Here is an 18,440-nt window from a genome sequence, read left to right on the forward strand (position 1 = left end):
ACCTAAACTCATTGTGTAGACCAGGGCTAAGAGTGAGATTTACCTGTATGCAGTTTCTTAATGTATTATGCAGTTTCTTAATGTGTTAGGCTTAGATTTGCGTGTTTTTGTTTTATTTTGCTTGGCAACTTACTTTGTTCTGTCTGTTATTACTTGGAAACACTTAAATCCTACTTTTTATACTTAATAAAATCACTTTTGCTTATTAATTGACCCAGAGTAAGCAATTAACACCTGGGGGAGCAAACAGCTGTGCATATTTCTCTATCAGTGTTATAGAGGGTGGACAATCTGAGTTTACCCTGTATAGGCTTTATACAGAGTAAAACAGATTTATTTGGGGTTTGGACCCCATTGGGTATCTGGGTGCTAGCAACAGGAGTACCTGCTAAGGGCTTTTCAGTTAAAGCCTGCAGCTTTGGGGGATGTGGTTCAGATCTGGGTCTGTGTTTGCAGCAGGCTAACATGTCTGGCTCAACAAGGCAACGTTCTGAAGTCCCAAGCAGGCAGGAAAAACGGGCTCAGAGGTAGTCTCAGCACATCAGGTAGCAGTCCCAAGGGGCTTTCTGTGACCTAACCCGTCACAATCACAGGACAGACATTTAAATTGTTTTATTTAACTAAAACAACAATGTTATGTATTCTGGATTTTTTCCTTCAACAGCAAACATATAATATTTAAAAAAAAAAAAAAATGAATTTTTTAATTTAGTTAAACATTCAATTTTTTTAAAATTGGGTTTGTTTTTGTTAAAAGTCCTTAAGAAAGAAGTGTGAAACAATAAAGTTTACCAACCTGAAGATCCTACATGTTCAGACATGTTCCTTTCATCATCTTGAATGCAGCTTCCCCCTGAGAAGGAACACTTTTCATGATGTTGTTTCATCCAGGCAACCAGGCCTTGCATTTCTTTGTTGCTCTGTTTCCATTTTGCACACATGCCTGTCTTACCCACAGGGAGGAATTTCATTAAAATACTCCCAAACTGGGTCTCTTATATGGCCTGCTGCCATTGTAGGTTTTCCCTTCTAGTGGGAGAATGGTGTGGAAGATCTCAAATCAGTGAAGGCTACACTCAGAAAGACCTCAAGACTTCTGGAATATGCTGCTTTAAAAGTTTCACTTTTGTTTCTACTGCCTGTCCCTCCCTTCTCACATTTATCTCCAGACTTCTTCACCTTGTCAAGATCTATTCTGCCTCCAACAATCTTCTATTCATTGAACTTTTTGAAACTTTTCACTTTTAGAGAGAGGTGAAGATTGACTCTGTGTACACAAATTTGCAGAGGGACAGTAGGGTTTACAACACTTTTCTTAAACATTACATGAATGAAAAATTACATGTAATGAAAAATCCAATTTTCTTATTTAAAAAAAAACTTTGATTTTTTTTAATCCACCCTGACTATAGTAGGAGTACAGTAATTCACCTATCAATATAAATAAACATAAAGGGTTGTCAAAAATGTGTGGTGGTTGAGGGAAAAGGTTTATGAAGACTCATTTAAGCACGCATGATTCCACAACAAAACAGCTGCACAAGACAATTTTAGCCTTTGCATAGCATTGTGCACAGGTGTCTACATTCTGTGTATGGGGACTTCACAGTGAAACTGGAAGAAAATAAGACTTTGAATAGACTTCTCTTCATTCAAGATAAGTGTAGAAGCAAATAGTTGGTATTTATTTCAGAATTTGAAGTTTTTCACTTGGCCAATGCAAAGCTATGTTCAAGGCTTATAGATAAAAACAAATCATACATATTGATTACTGTGTACTAGGCAGGTTTGCTCAATTAGTTAAACTTAAGGGGTTTTGAGTATTCTTAGGCATGGGAAGAATAGAAGAAAGACATTCAGATTCTCCTTACATTGAGTTGTACCTTTCTATTAATTTTTTCTCCTCCTTCAGCTTTGTCACAATGACCATTACCTCCAGAATCTAGGAATAAGTGTTACCTAATTGAATGCTTACTATGTTTACATAAAAATGCACTCTCAAGCTATTCCTGCAGATAATGTAAGCTAGTAAGAATGTCTGTGTGAGGCAGTTGTGGTTGATGACAGTCTGCCACTGTAATGCCTCATTTCTATAAAGATACACAGTATGCTCTTTTATTTCAGTTACAAGGTAAAATTAAGTTGTACTTTTTCATGCATATGACATGCTAAATATCAAACAGTGTCTGGCTAAACAAATAAATTTGACCCTGTGACACTGTGTTTACTTCAGCTTAAAACTCAAGTGCTTGTAACCTTATCAGTGATCAAGAACGCAAGGGGAGTTTATATTTAGCCATGCACTGTTTTAGAATCTGAGATATGTTTGAAAGTGGAATAAGGACAGTACTACTGATGAAAACAAAATCTGTGTACACTATAACTGATGTTAATTGGGCCTTGATGAGATAGGCAGATGTGAATCCAAATCAAAGCTTTTTTCAGAAACACTCAGCAGCCTATTAATCATGCAGAAATATATAAGAATTACAAAAAGTCAGGCTCACTTGGTTTGCTAAGTCTCCTATCTGTTTTTTATCTTTTGGAATCAAATTCTGCACTGGCTTACATTCTGGGAAGATCCCATAGACTTCAGTGGGTGTACATAGGATGGCATTCAGGGCAGAATAGATCCCCCCTGTTCTGTAGTTGGTACTATATTGTTAATGTTTCAAAGTTCACGTGTTTCTTAACACTTGAAGCTCTACTCTTGAACTGTGCCTTGGCATTTGAACATAGGTTTACATAACACCAAGTCTGTGGAGTTAGATATCTGTAATAAAGCATTTGTTTATTAAAAAGACAGGTAGACCCTTTTGTAGATTAAAAATATGTTTGGCTTTTCTGCATGTCTATACCATTTACATCTATTTTAAAAACAAGAGCTGTAACATAAATATACAGTTTTGGAAGGGGATGTGATAAAGTACTTTGATTAAGAGAGTAGGGGTCAGAACTCTTGGGTTCTATTTCTGTCATCAGCTCACTGTGTGCCCATGGATAAATCACTTAAACTCCTTGTGCCTCAATGTCATCATCTGTAAAATGCTAATAACCTACCAGCCTAGCTCACAGTTGTTCTTGAGAGCTTACTTAATATTTTTAAAGAGTGTTGAGCTCCTCAGATGAGAGGTGGTCTGTTATATCAGTGTGGAGTCCTAGTTACTATACAAAACATCAACGCATTGTACTAAAATTGGTGTGTGTTTTCTTTCAGGAGGAGGAAAAGCAGTGTGTTATACTGTGGATTGAAAATTATGCTGGATCAGGGTCCAGAACTTGGTATATTCAGTTCAGGACAAATGACCAATGTGAGAATGAAGTCATCTACTTCGATAAAAATGTGGTTCCACACTGTATAAACTCCACTTTGGATAATCAAATGTCATTTTAAAATGCTTTTAGGGACAAGTTAACAGATGCTCTGCATTGGGATCAAATTCTGGCTCTGTTTCAGTTTTAAAGTAGGGCATTTAAAATGTCACAGCAAGCTAGCACAGAGGAACTTGGCTTTGGTAAGAATCAGCTTGAGATAAATGAGTATTCATTTGACAAATAGGTTCTATTGCTATTTTTCAGAAAAGGGGTTATCTCTTTTTCAGCTCTGGATGCCATGGATGATGTAACTTCAAATAAAAAGTTTCAGTTGTATTTTTAAGTTTAAACTTTGTTCATGAAATAGTCTGTTCTTTCCAATGGAAAATGCTAGAATAAGATTTCAAATGTGTAAAATGCTTGAGCATTAAGCTATCATTGCTTGTCAACTGTTACCTCGCAGAGGTTCCTATCCCTCTCTCCTATGAGAGACCTACACAGTGCTACCCCAGAACAATGTGTTTGTGTGGAAAGGATGAGGCAAAATGGTTGAGGAAAACAAGATCTTCATGAAGTTTTAGGTAGATCTTAACCCTCCTTTTGTTCCACAGTTTAGGTTGCAAACTTTATAACCCATTGCAGTTTCTCTGGTTTTGGAGGGGCCCCAGTTTGAAATGTGGTCCTCCATAATGGGAAGACCCCAGGAGGCAATTGGGGTGATGGTGAAAGGTGAACTGGGGAAATCTGGCATTGAAGAAAGGAGAACTAAAAATAAAAGTTCACATTTATTTTTAGAAGTGTACTATCGAGATAAACATCTTTAAAATATCCTTACTGGTGTTATCATTGGGATGCTGGATTAAAACTGAACAGGACTTGAAAAATCCAGTTGCTAGGAGTGAGTTAGAAAGTTCTCGATGTGACTGGTATATGTTTAGTGAGACGAGTAAGCCATTAACTTATTGCAGAATTTAATATTTTATTTTTCTAGCCTTAATTGTTGGCAAGATAATGTTCTGAATGTGAATTGGAGTATTGTTGTCTTTGAGTCTGTAGACAAACTGCTCCTTTTTGCCTCTATTTTCCCAAGCTTCAGCAGAATGAAATTGACATAACTGTTGAGGTTTCATTGCAACTAATAATAATCACATGGACGAAAATGAAATCGGCAAGAATAATTAGGAAAGTTATTAGCAGCATTGAGAGGTAGGCATTGAAGCTATTCACTTGGAGAGAAGGATCCAAACAGTAAAGGCTGGTGAGAGGGTAGAATACTTACTCTTTCCCTCTCTCCATCATAGTAGAAGGTGGGATCTCTACAATGGTTAGGAGAATGAGATTCAGTGAAAAATTTCTCTCCAGCAGGGAAAGCAGTTTGAGATGGCTTCAAGTGATGTCTCGGACAGCGCTCTCTCCCTTCTAGGAGCAAGGGTTGGGGGATAGGCTTCTCACCAGTATATTATTTGTATCTTGCTGATGGGGAGAGGCGTTTATCCCTCATTTTTCATATTGTCTTTTAGCCTAGTAGCTGTGACAAACTTTTCCAAATCTTGAAACTGAAAATGTATGCTGTTTTGTTTATATTTTGCATTTCCTTGAAAGATGAAGCTAAGCCCGTCAATTTAATGTCCATGTTCTCGTGCATTAGCACAATGCTGTGTCATCTTCCAGATTCCAATGCAACAGGAGAAAGTTTACATTTAAAGAAACCCCCAAAATACCTAAAACAGCCCGCTTAATTTTAAGTTAATGAAAACATTTCTTTTCACATAGAATACAATTCCATTCTTGATGTTTATCCCTTTTTTGCAAGCTAAATTTTCAGCCTAAGCTACTTGCTGGCATCCACTGTCATTTCATGATTTTACAAAATAGGCAGCAAAAAGCACCTGTATAGAGACAGAATTTTGATTCTGAAGTGTATTTGAAGGAATTTAATTTATTATTGGAACTGTTTCATTGTAACTTGATTGCCAACTTTCTGAGAAAATAAAGGCTTTTTCTAGGGAAAGATTATGTGGGATAACTGTAGGCAAACTTTCAGTCTAACATTTGGGAAATAAGTTCCAGTAATATGAGTTGAATGCTCTGGGATAGAGCTAACGGATGGGGAGGAAAGATGTCTCTGAAGGGGGAGAACTTAGGTCCTTGCTTTTGCTTTCTTTGTTAAACCAGTCCCCTTCAGCCTCTCCATACATTCATTTCCAGCAGAGGTCCAGACAGGGGTGGCAGGTTTGTAGAAATTTTGGTCGTGTCCAGAACCCACCTGCTCTAAACTCTGGCTCCCCCAAACTCTTCCCCCCACCTGCCTAAAGCTCTGGGAGTGAGTTTGGGTGGAGGGAGGAGGAGGTGCAGGCCCTGGGCTGGGGCAGGGGATTGGGGTGCAGGACGGATGAGAGGTTGGGCTCTGGGAGGGAGTTTGGGTGGGGGAGGGGGTCTGGGATGCAGGCTCTGGGATGGAGTTTGGGGGCTGGGTGCAGGCTCTGGGGCTGCAGGAGTGGGTGAGGATGGGTGACCAGACGTTCTCCCCCCCCCCCCCCATTTGTCCCAATATTTTCTCCCTCACCTGGTCACCCTAGGTGAGGGGTGCAGACTCTGGGATGGAGTTTGGGTGTAGGCTCTGGGATGGGGGTCCAGGCTCTGGGAGGGAGCTTGGGAATGGGGGCGAAGGGAGGGAGTTGGGGGGGTGCAGGCTCTGGGAGGGATTGGGGGATGCAGCGCTTATCTGGGGCTCCTAGGCAGGGCAGGCTGGGAGCCTCCATGTGCTGCTATCCCCAGGCACTGCCCCCGTAGCTTCTTATTGGCTGCAGGGGTGCTTGGGGCAGGACACAGACCCATCCCGCCCAGGGGCTGCAGGGAGGGGCAGCCACGTGGAGCGAGCAGGGAGGAAGCTACTCAGCTCTGTTGCGCTGCCAGTAGTGAGTGGGGGCCCCGGGCTGTTTTAAATGGGGGACGTGTGCGTGTGTGTGGGGGGAGCGCAGAAGGCGGGGCCAAGGGAGAGACCCGGCCCCAAAAATTGCTGGAGCTGGGCCCTAGGCCAGGAATATTCCTGGTGCCCAGGCACCATGGGCCCATAGGATTCACCGCCCATGGTCCAGATACTATTCCTGGACATACCACATCACCAGTTTAGTTTTTGCTGCTAGTACTACCAGAAAGTACTATGTGCAGAAGTAGTACATCACACAAGAATGATTCTCTGCTATAGAACTTTCTTGCTGTGCATCTGAAACTGGGAAAGGTTGAAGAACTCTGGATTCTTGTATCCATATGCTGAATTTAACTTAAATAGTGGAAATAAACTTCTGTGGTCCATTTCTTGTTGTTTAAGATTTACAGTGTAGTAACACCTAGAGGCCAACCAGGTCAGGGTCCCATTGCGCTAAATGAGTCCAGTTAGTAGAGGACAGGCCCTGCCCCAAAGAGCTTACACTTCGAAATTAAATCAAATATTTGCAAAATTAAACTCATTTGAAAGTAGGGTTTTGTAGTGAAAATACTGAGACATTATTAAAAGATTGTGAAATGATGGGGTTTAACTGAACAAATATAGTCTGGTAACCAAAACTGAGACTGGAGTTGTTTATGTACTCCAGTATAGGAAGGGTACCTGTGTATTAACATACATTGTATAAGGATTATCCATCACATTATGGGAAAACTCTTGCAGACTTAAATTACTTTCTCTTCCAAGAATTATAAAATGCATTGTCCAGGCCATTTTGTTATGCTGCAGTCCAGCCAAATGCATTACTGTATCAATTACCCTTTTCAAGGTGCACAATGTATGGGACTTAAGGACATGGTGCACAGATCATTTATATTCCAGTAATAACCCGGACCATCTTTTCTATGTATATTTACAAGAAAAGGAAATACTCAAGGTTACAAATCTGGAAAGGAAATTTTGAAGTGTGGATTCTGCTCTTTAACATATGGAGACTTTATTATAGCTTTGGACCTTGCAGGCCTATAAGCTAACATTCTCCAAATAAAAGGGCAAATAAAACATTCAGTGAAAGGGTTCAAGGATGGTAGCCTGATTAAATAAAATAAAATAATCATGTGAGTATTAGCTATGCAGCTCAGAGCAATATTTGCCAGGTAGAACATTATTTTCTGTTTTTATAATTTTGAAAGCAGTATGCTAATCAACAATATTTGTTAATACATGAGAAAAATATATATTCCACTCCACAGTGTCTCTGGGCAGGGTAAGTACAGTGTAACTATCATTCTGAAATTTGGACAGGATATGAGGGACTTCATTTTTATTTTAAAATAACCCAAAAAATAAAACCCCAAATAGTCAGTTGCTTACTTTTTCTATCTCTGCTGAAAGATTCCAACTCGCACAGCACAGTACCCCTGAACCATACTAGGATCTTGGTTCATTACTGACCCAGTGGGAAGAGTGCTGCCAACATTACTACTTGTAGCACCTGGATTTTCTCTGGAGTTCTCTTGTCCCAGCTTGACCAAGATCATAGGATATGGTGTTATGGTGGCTGCAAATGAGAAAATTTCAAGAAAGTAGCATTTCTTCAAGCCTTTTTGCAGATCCAACTTATAGTGTGCATGCTTCTCATGCTTTTGACCAGTTAGGCTGATCTTCTGCTCTTCATGTCCTTATGCCCAATGTTCCTCTGGCTGCAGAAAGGGACTCTCCTCCCAGAGATTCCACTCCTTCAGTGCTTCTCTAAGTTAGGGAGTCTATCCCAAAACTTCCTGTTATCAGTACTGGGAGAGGTCTCCAACCAGCCATCCTCAAACCTCCAAAAAGAGCTCACCACTGGCTGGAAGCTTGGCATTGAAGCCTTGTACTGCCTCCATCCCATTGAGATATGAGCAGCACTCTAAGGGCAACTCAAGGTAGTAACCCTCTTCCCTGGAACAAAAGAGATTCAGGAAATAGTCTTGGGCCGTCTAACTCTTCTAAATAACAAGCCTAGAGGCCTGATCACCTTGGGTAAGTTAGTGGGGCAGCAAAGTCTGGTACTGGCAAAGACTTCTCACTGGCAGACACCCTCCTTACCAGAGTCCTTAATGTACTGGCACACCTGTTACTACATACTCATGTTGAGCACCCAGCACCAGCCTATTGATCATTTATATAAATCTTTTTGGATAGATTTTTTTTTAATTCTCCTCTACAGTGAAAGGAATCTCTGCTTTCTTTAGATTTGTCTGTGACTCTCCTTTTGCATTCTCCCATTTTGAGAAGTACACTTGCTGGACAGTTTGAACCTTCAGATAATACAGTCGATGCATGTACTTTGGAGTGCTGTACAGCATAGGTTTGTCTGTTAGCTACTCTTCTCCAAAGCACATGCAAGTAACTGACTATAGTAGGCTCTTCAGTGTTGAGTGAGAAAAAATGTGAGATGTCTAGACTGATGCTAGAAAGAGCCATATGGCTATATCCTTTCTGGCAGCAGGTGGAAACAAAAGAAAATACAACTGGACACTAGCAGCTTGGCATCTACCATTAAACTAGCTCAGATAAAACTCCAAAACTATTAGTGATGCTCTGGGATGCAGCCCGTTATCCAAATGGAGATGGGATGAAACAATTCCCACGCCATTGCATTGCATAATCACTCTGTGGGTTATGGTGGCGGTGAGTGGATGTTTAGACATTGGATCCTGGAGACCAGAGATAGAAAAGATCTATTTAGAATAGATCAGATTTCCATGCTATGAGCCACCGTGTATGGGTCAATATTTCTTAACTGAAGTTCATAAGTTCTGGTTTGATGTTTGTAGGGGGCTTATATGAGAGCAGTGGAGCCCTCTGCTCTGGACATTCAGTACACCCCAATGATTCAGTCACCTTAGTAGTGTCCTTAGCTCTTTTAAATTAAATTGCAGATTTGCTGCTCAGTATTGCCAACTCCAAGTGCTCAAAAATCATGAGTAAGGCCTCTAAAACCATGAGATTGACTTGAGTTATGAGACTTTCAAAAAGTTTTCATTTTATTTACCTTTTTGGGACATTAGGATTCATGTTTTCAAACTTTTCTCTGCAACCATAAAGGCTAGAAAAAAATTATTTTAAAATGTAAATCAAAGCTAAGATTTGCACAATTGCTGGACTCCAGAAGCTTTTTAAGTGAAACACCAAATATTATGAGAGTTGGTAATGCTGCAGCTTTAATGTAGTTGAGATGCCTTTGCCTCTTCTTAAATCCCACTCTTCCTCAGTTTCTTGTTGCTCCTGCACTGTCCCAATTGCTCCAGTTGATTTTGCCTTTGTGCATAGTAGGAAATCGCAGCCCACAAACAATAAAATGGGGAATCAGAATCTCTTTTCCATATTCCAATATGAAATCCCAGACCCACAGTTCTTCTGAAATTATAACCATGTCTACAGTTACCAGGGAAACCTTCCTAGGGCTGGCATCCCTAGGAAGAACTATAGTGAAACCTGATTTGTTAAAGAGGTTTAAACAGTGGTTTCTTAGTTGTTGTATGCCTCATTTTAAGAGAGTGGACTCTTTATTACCACTGCTCCTAATCACCAGCTGCTCTCATTCTAAAGATTTTCCTTTCAGTTCCTGAATCTTAGCCTCCTGCCAGTACTTAATACTTTGTTAAAGGCTGTTGGATTGAGGTCCTCTCTGCTATTCAGGAAGGAGCAATCCTTTCCTTTCCTTTTTTTTTTACTGTTTGTATTACAATGTGCCCACAAGCTCTAACCAAAATTGGAGCCATAATGTATACATTCTCACAGAGAGAGAACTATACAAACACATAGTCAGACAAAGTCCCTGCCCCTCAAAGTTTATACTCTGAATAAACAAGACAGATAAAGATGCAAAAGGAAACCAAGGACCAGAGGTGAAGTGGCTTGTCCAGGTTCACCCAGCAGGTCAGTGGCAGAAGTGGAAATAGACATGAGGTCTCCTAGGTCCCAGTCCAGTACAGGCCCTTGAACCTAGGAGGGTTAGATTTGAAGAGATTTCTTCTCATTTGTGTCCCACATCCAATTTCTCTTTCTCTTGCTTCCCCTAAGAAAGGGTCATTTTCACTAAATTCAGTTGAGACAAGATTGTTATAGTCCTTCTTTGAAAGGACATGGGCCACTGTCTAAGTGAGTATTTTTAATTTAGAGGATACCAGGTTAGTTCCTTTTTCAAGTCAAAATAAAACACCCAAGCTATGTCTACACTGCTGCTGAATATATATGTAGGTTCTTGGGGAGATAGTCAGAGCCACTATCCATGCTGCCTCAATCACACACACATTTTTAGGGTACTAACTCAAGCAGAGCTAGGGTGTGTGTGTCTACTCAAATTTGGAATTATACCTCCCAGCTGTAATGTAGTCATACCCTTGAGTGAAATCCTTGTCTTATTGAAGTCACCGAGAGTTTTGCCATTGATTGAATATTAGGGAAGGGACTTCAGGAGATCATCTAGCCCAGCCCCCTGCTCAAAGCAGGACCAATCCCCAGACTGATTTTTGCCCCAGATCCCTAAATGGCCCCCTCAAGGATTGAACTCATAACCCTGGGTTTAGCAGGCCAATGCTCAAACTACTGAGCTATCCCATAGTATTATTTATTTGTATTATTGTAGCACCTACAAGCCCTAGTCATGGACCAGGATCCCATTGTGCTAGGTGCTGTATAAACACAGAATAAAAAGGCAGTCCCTGCCCCCAAAATCTTACAACCTAAGTAATAGTGTGAGATTTCACCTTTATTTTTTTTCCTCAACATCTTCCAATGGAAGTTATAGAGGATTAATCGTCGTCATCAATTCCATAACAAAAAGCTACATTAAAGCTAGATGGTTAAACAGTCACATCAGGAAATGCCCAGATAAAAGTTGTATCTGTACAATCTTACTCTTCACCCTATAGGTATGCTTTGTTATAACAGTCTTTATCTGTGCAGTAACATGGTATTTTATGTTTCCAAGACAATGATATCTAATTGATGGAACCTTGCCTTGTTTAATATGTGCTTTGTAGGAGATTCTCCTTGTCTTAAATCTCTTTCACCTTGTCTTGCTTTACTCTGTTTCCCCTTCCACACTCACCTTTCCTGCTCAGTTCAGGAACTTCAAAAGCACCCCCCCCATCCATGTTTGACTATTTAAACTGTGAAATGGAATGATATTGATCATTTATGTTGCTCTTCAAAGCGAGTTACAATCAGTAATGATGAGGAAACTGAGATTAAGTGGCTTTCTCAAACTAAGAGATAGAGCTGGGACTAGAACTCAGGAGGTCTGGTTTCCAATCCTCTGCTTAAGCACTAGACCCTGTTCCAGCCGGTGGCTCCTACCCTGCACTGGGCTCAGCTGCTAGTCCTGACTGGGCTGATAGTGGAGAAGGAGAGCACTTCCCCTGCATGGAGTGGCCAGGGCCGGGTCAGAATGACCCCCAGAAATCTCCCCCTGCATTTGGAAATGCTGCACCTTCCTGCCCCTATCGCTCCTCACCCACAGGGGAGAGGAGGTCACTGTATGGGGAACTGTTCCCCTATCTGCCCAACCCCCATTCATCTGGACCCCCCATACCCAGAGCCTCCTGCTGAGCCTCATCCCCCCACAACCCAGAACCTCCCACTGAGCTCCCCGCACCTGAACTCCCTCCCCCGACCCTCCTCACCGAGCTCCCCTCCCCATCCATCTGGATCTTTGCCGAACCCCTCCCCCGGCATCTGGAACCTCACTTCTGCACCAGACCACCCCCCCTGCCAAGCCCCACCCCTTGCATCCAGACCCCCATCCCTGTACCCAGACCACTCCCAGCTGAGCCTGCTGCACTCAAACCCCCACCCAGACAGGCCCCACCACCTGTGCACCTGAACCACTCCGAGCCTCATGCACCTGGATCCCCACCCCACTGAGCCCCACTCCCCCAGCACCCAGACCCCCTGCTGTACCCCTCACACCCAGATCCGCTGAAGCCCCATCCCCCCACATCAGATTCTCCCTGCCATGGCCAACCCACCTTCACCTGGACCCTCCTGCAAGAGTCCCATTCCTCCTGCACCTGGAACCCCCCAATGAGCCTCTTTGCATCCAGATCCCCCACTGAGCTGCCCGCTCAGATTACCCCCACCTGGATCCCACCACGCTAAGCCTCTTCACACTTGGATCCTGCTGGGCTGAGCCTGCTTGCCCCATACGTGGTGTGCCTGGCATGGAGCGACAGGGCCCTGGGGTGTTTCTGGGACAGGTCCGGCCCTTGCGCTGTGTCAGGGTCTGGTGCAGCCTCACCACTGAGTACCTGTCCTGGGAGAGGGGTAGGCAGCCAGCGGTCTGTGCTCCCCACTGCCATGCTGGTGCCTCCACATTTATTTATTGACAAAATTTGCAGAATTTTGTAGAATTTTAAAATATTATGCCTAAAATTTTTAATATTTTTGGCACAATTCCCTCAGGAGTAACTTCCAATCTTCAGTTAGACGTTTTTAGCTATTGTTACTGTACATAAGTTATTTTCTATTTTACAGCTTCTAATTTCAAAGTGTCTGCTTGTGAAGCTTACCAAATGTTAACACCACAATTTCTAAACTGGTGCTAAAGGTGGTAGAACAGCAAATAAACATGAAGCATTGCTTTTTCCATTTGAATATTTGGAACCATACAAATTGTATTAAGATTTATATTACATGCAGGTTCTGTTCTATTTAGGTTCTTCTGCTGTGCCCAGCACCATGATATCTGATTGCCAAAGTTCTTTAACCTCAGCTTTTAAAATGAGACTATAATTCAGTCTTCTTTCTTCAACAGGAAGAAGAGAATTTATCCAAAGATTAAAGCTTGAAGCAACACTGAATGTGCATGATGGCTGTGTAAGTGATCTCTTGTATCTAAGTTTTCAAAGCTTTAAAAATATGGTGTCCCATATCAGTGTGTGTGTGCCTAGACTTAAAAATGCAAACTAAATACATTTTAAAGCTGAATTGAAAATAGTTACTTGCCAAGACCTACATCCAGGCCCTCTGGGTTCTATTTCTTCTGAAGCAGCTGACAACAACTCAGTCCCTGAAACTGAGCAATGAGCTGTGTTCATTTAATTGCTTTAGTTATGAGTGAGGCAGTCACCTATAGCAGGGAAAACTGGGCTTGGGTAGGAGCAGGAAAGTGAAGGAAGAACTAATCTTAAATAATTTCTAATGTACTTATTTGTAGTTTAACACACACTTTGCTATTTTAGGATTTTATTGTATTGCTTTTATTGAAGCATTTTAGTTTTCTTCTAAGCTTGGAAAAGAGGAAGTGCTATATATTGATTATAAAAAAAAAAGGAGCAATACTGTAACCTAAAATGTGGCTGACCTTGAAAACACAGTGTGAAATGGCACAGTCACATGGTATAAATAATTAAGTTTTTTTCTTTTAAAGTAAATATTTAACTTTTTAAATAAATCTCTACTTTTCCATATCTAGCTGGTTGCAAAATTCTTCCATGCTGTGCTCTCATAGCCACACTTCTGCTAACTCATCATTAGATCCTGCTTCTGACAGCAGTGGCAGAAGACAGATAGGCAGCAAATAGACTGTTACTCAAACTCCACAGGACTGTTTGAGCTCTAAGAGTAGTGGATACATTTGACTAAGTTCTATGACCTAGGTGGTAGAGGTTGGCTGTTGTGACAGGGCTTCTTTGCTGGCCTGTCATCTCTCAGCAGAGCAGAAGTTCATGTTTGTTAATGCATTTATTTGTTTTTCTTCTCAGAGAGGATTTTTGAAAGGTGCTGGGATGTTCAAGGGAAAAATGGCTTGTAAAGTCCATTATACACAAACTACTATGTACATGAAAATGCTAAATTTGGGCCTTTACACAAATAAAAAAAAAATTCAAAATTAAGGTTCTCACAGAGATATAACTCAGCCCCCTTGAGCATTGCGATAAGGGCTTAATTCTCATGCCTATTAAAGTCATAACATTTTCAAGCATGCAGCTGATAACCTTTAATTTGTTCATATTCTAGGATATGGTTATATCTAATCTTATTTGATTAGTGTTAGCTTAATTTCATAAGCTTAAACAGGTGACATGTTATGGACGGTTAGCTGGCTGTAGGAAAGGATGTTGAGTAGGACTTGCCCTGAGTAAAAGATCTGAACTCTTCACAGGTTGTATAACTTAATGAAGAATGGCCAATGTGACTGGAAAAACTACCAGCTCCATATCCTCATCGCCACCTAAATGTGAACTCAGAAATCTTATGCTGCTATGAGAACGATCAGCTGCTGTTTGCAGCATGAATGTTTGATGGATGTGTGCCCCTTGCATGCTAATGAATAAGGAAACCAACATGCATGGTCAGACCATTATTTTCAAATGCTAGTAACTTAATTTCAAAAAAACATTTCAGATTTAAAACTCTTATTCTGAGCTACATACACATGGTTGAGTTGAAGCTTTTAAACAAAGAACACTTTCACATATGTTTAATATCTATTCAATTACATACTCAAATTACTGAACACATTTTCTTCAGATTTATCAGAATAGTTACTTTTTTTCCTGGGACCTGAAATAAGAATTTTAACTTAGAAGATACATTTTATGAGAGTCATAAAAGACTAACAAAAAGGGTATGGAATGGAATTGCCATCTCTCAGGATTGTGATAGTAAGTAACGTTGTGATGTTTATTGTTACAGTTGTAAGGTAATGAATAATACACATGATGTTGGTAGAAATTTTCCAATTTAGTACTGAAATGAATCCATCATGTGGATTCATATAAAACAAAGTACAATTTTATTTCACTGAGTCTCTTCAAAGTATGAAAATGTGTTATAAATCATTATATGGAGTGAGTAGTGATGTTTACCGTTAAGACTGCATTCGTTTTTTCATTATGAAAGGTCCTTTTTTAGTTGTTTATAACCTTATCAAATACTCATCTTTTAGGCTGAAATATTTCAAATCTGGTATCTTCTTGAAGGTGAATTCTTTTTAAAATGTGAATAAAAATGTTTAGTAATTTTCAGGTACAAGAAAATGGGGTCAGGGTTGGGGGGATACTTTAACCATTACAAAAAAATAAATAATCTAAGAATAGATACAGCTGCCCAGTGGGGAGTGAGAAAAACTTGAAATTTTCCATGGAAATGGTTTTTGGAATAGACATGGGCCTTATGGAGGTCTGGTGAAGCTGCATTTTGAATTGGCAATGTTAGGATTTTTAAAATGTACTTTGGTTGTGCATTTTTTTTTTTAAATGAACAGCAAGGTTTTTTAATGACAATCTCCTAATGTTCGTGTGTGTGTGTAATTTTGAGGTGCCCTTCAGAATCCTGATTTACTTCATCTGATGCTTGGAGGAAGGAAGAAATAAGAGCCCTTGCCTCATTAGTACACATCGCTTGCAGTATGTAGCTTTTTATTGCTCCACATGATGGAATTTTCTTTGCATTGTCACTTTTCTTTTTAAAAAACTTAAAAATTCCATATAAACAAAAGAATATCGAAGTTGCAGAATCAAATTGCTAAAGGCTTTGATTACATGAGCAAGCTCCCCCCTCCCCCCCCCCCAAGGACTCCTGCCTCACTCAGTGTGTATTTGAACTGTGTGGAGATAATGTGGTCGATGTCCTAATGGATCTTTTATATTTGGCCAAAAATAATTTTAACTTGCATCAGTGTCACGCACAGTACTCTGAGGGCACTCATTAGTCAGTTTGACTGATGCTTAGTGGATGCGGCAGGACTTCATGTTGAAAAGTGAGAATAAGAATAAATATTGAACTGTCTCATTACACATCATGCAGTCTGCATGTTGAATGAAGCATGAGTCATGTGGGAAAAACAGTATGTGAGCATGTAATTAAAAATTGCGATATAATACATAGAATCTTAGAAATAGAGGGCTGGATTAAATATACCTAGACCATCCCTCACAAATGTTTCACAGATGTTTGTCTAACCTGTTCTTAAAAACCTCCAATTATGGGTTTTCACCTTTTTCAATGCTTGACTATTCTTATAGTTAGAATTTTTTCCTAATATCTATCTCAGCGGTTCTCAAACTTCATTGCTGAACTCCCTTCTGACAACAATTACTATGGGTGGGTGAGGGAGGGTGGGGCAACAGAGCCCGAGTCCTGAGTCGTTTCGGCTTCAATCCCAAGTACCAGTGAGTCTAACACTGGCCCTAGGGACCCCATTAAAATGGGGTCACAACCACTTCAGGGTCCCAATCCACAGTTTGAGAATCGCTGGTTAAATCTCCCTTGCTGCAAACTAAGCTGATTACTACATGTCGTACCTTTTGTGAACATAGAAAGCAATTAATCACTCTCTTGTTTATATTTTAAAACAATTATCAATATAATAAACATGCCCAATTCTTTCAACCTTTTCTCTTAGGTCATATTTTCTACACACCTTACATTTTTGTTCCAGTTCATCCACATCCTTCTTAAAGAGTGGTGCCCCCACTGGACACAGTACTCCATCTGAGGCCTCATTGGTGCCAAGCAGAGCAGAACAATTGCCTCCTGTGTCTTACATATCGTTAACACATCCCACAATGATGTTTGCGTTTTTTCGCAACAGCATCCCTTTGTTGGCTTATATTCAATTTGTGATCCAAAATAACCCCCAGATCCTTTTCTGCAGTACTACTGCCTAGCCAGTTATTCCCCATTTCGTGTTTATGCGTTTGATTACATGTACCTATGTGGGAAGAGTGAAAGTTGCATGGCTCTTTCCTGACTTTGCAACTCCTTGTCACATTCATGTTTTTTTTATTTGTAATTTAGTAACTGTTCTCAGTACATAGAGCTTAGACTTTGTAGTCCTTTACTAGGTACAGTGATTTTTTTTCTCTTCTCTCTCACCTTTTTTTTGCATCAACTTGTTTTAAAGGATCAGCACCTTGTAGAATAGTGAAGTGACTGAATGAATCAGTAAGGAGATGATTAACTCTAAATGAGTGTGTTGAAAATGGGTTCTCTCTGCATTAGCTGCCATGATGGGAAAGGAAATGCAGCCTTAGGTGACAATTTGTACACCACCTTGATGTTATATTTTTCTCCCAGTTTTGTTGTTGTTTTTTAAGGAAGGGAGCTGTGCTAAAGGAGTGCTGGTAAAAGATTCATCTCCAAATGGACTCATCAGCTTGAGGAAATACTTCATTTTAAATTAGAGGAAAGAGAGTCACCTGAAGGGATAATTTTTCCTTTCTCTATACACATTTAGCACAGTAATTCTTGTGATAATATAGAGGGATATGTGTTGTGTACTATACTTATTTTTTCCTCTCCAGGTACTGCACCTGATTTACACCATAAATGAGAACTTAAATTAGTGTAGCAAGACCTAGTGTTAGGATCTAGGGTTTAAATTTACTTCTTGGAAGAGTGATATTCCCTTCTTCTCCCCTTTCCTTCCATTTCTTCTCTTGGGGTACTTAAGTATTCTAAACAGCCTATTGTAGAGGTGTGTGTGTGTGAATTGTTCAGAAGAGCAAGCAATAGTGGGTAGCTACCTTTGAGTGGGATGTTAGTTTTTTCTGATCTATTCCTTTTGGGAATTAGTCCTACAGAGTGGTCTGTGAAGATAAAAGGTAGGACTCTTTTACAGAGATTTAGGTCAGCTGTTGAGAAGGTTTTCCCTCTGGGCACTGATAAATACAGTGTGGTAGTTAATTACAATTGCTGGAAGAAGCAGTGGTCTCTGATTATAATATGGGCCTGTTGCATTAAGGGCCTTTACCTTACAAATCATCGGTAGCAAAATCAAGAAGTGGATTTAGTAGTGAATGAGAAACCAGTGCAAGTTGTGAAGCACCAGCATACGTTCTTTCAGGTAATCATAATTAAGTGGCTTCTTCATGAACTTATCTGGGGCTAGGCAGAAAGCATTATATTCGTCTAGCCTGGAGCTGATGTATGGATGAACCAGTGCTGTCACATCGTCATTCAAGAGGAATGACTGAAGTCTTCCTGCTGTGTTGATGTGGGCTGCTAGTATTAGGATCATCACTATTGCTTTTTTCATTTTCTCTGCACGTCTGTTCTTCAACAAAGTGTCTTCTTCCCTGTTCTGTCTTTTGTGTGTGTGTGTGTAGGTAGGAAGATAGATACATGATATTTTTGCTGCTTCCTTCTTTTTTGAATGTTTTTATCTCTTTTTTCCTCTTCAGTG

General features: G+C 40.4%; 1 protein-coding gene across 6 annotated transcripts in view; it reads left to right on the plus strand.

Moving 5' to 3' along the window:
* DCAF6 (DDB1 and CUL4 associated factor 6) overlaps window positions 1–18,440 on the plus strand; it is a 158,549-nt gene that overhangs the window by 17,675 nt on the left and 122,434 nt on the right. For all 6 annotated transcript variants that reach the window (XM_039521495.1, XM_039521505.1, XM_039521510.1 and 3 more), the window contains exon 2: window positions 13,065–13,126. In XM_039521495.1, coding sequence (XP_039377429.1) covers window positions 13,065–13,126 — 62 coding nt within the window. The remainder of the gene's footprint in view (window positions 1–13,064; window positions 13,127–18,440) is intronic.

Source organism: Mauremys reevesii, linkage group 1 (assembly GCF_016161935.1).
Source record: "Mauremys reevesii isolate NIE-2019 linkage group 1, ASM1616193v1, whole genome shotgun sequence".
NCBI lineage: Eukaryota > Metazoa > Chordata > Testudines > Geoemydidae > Mauremys > Mauremys reevesii.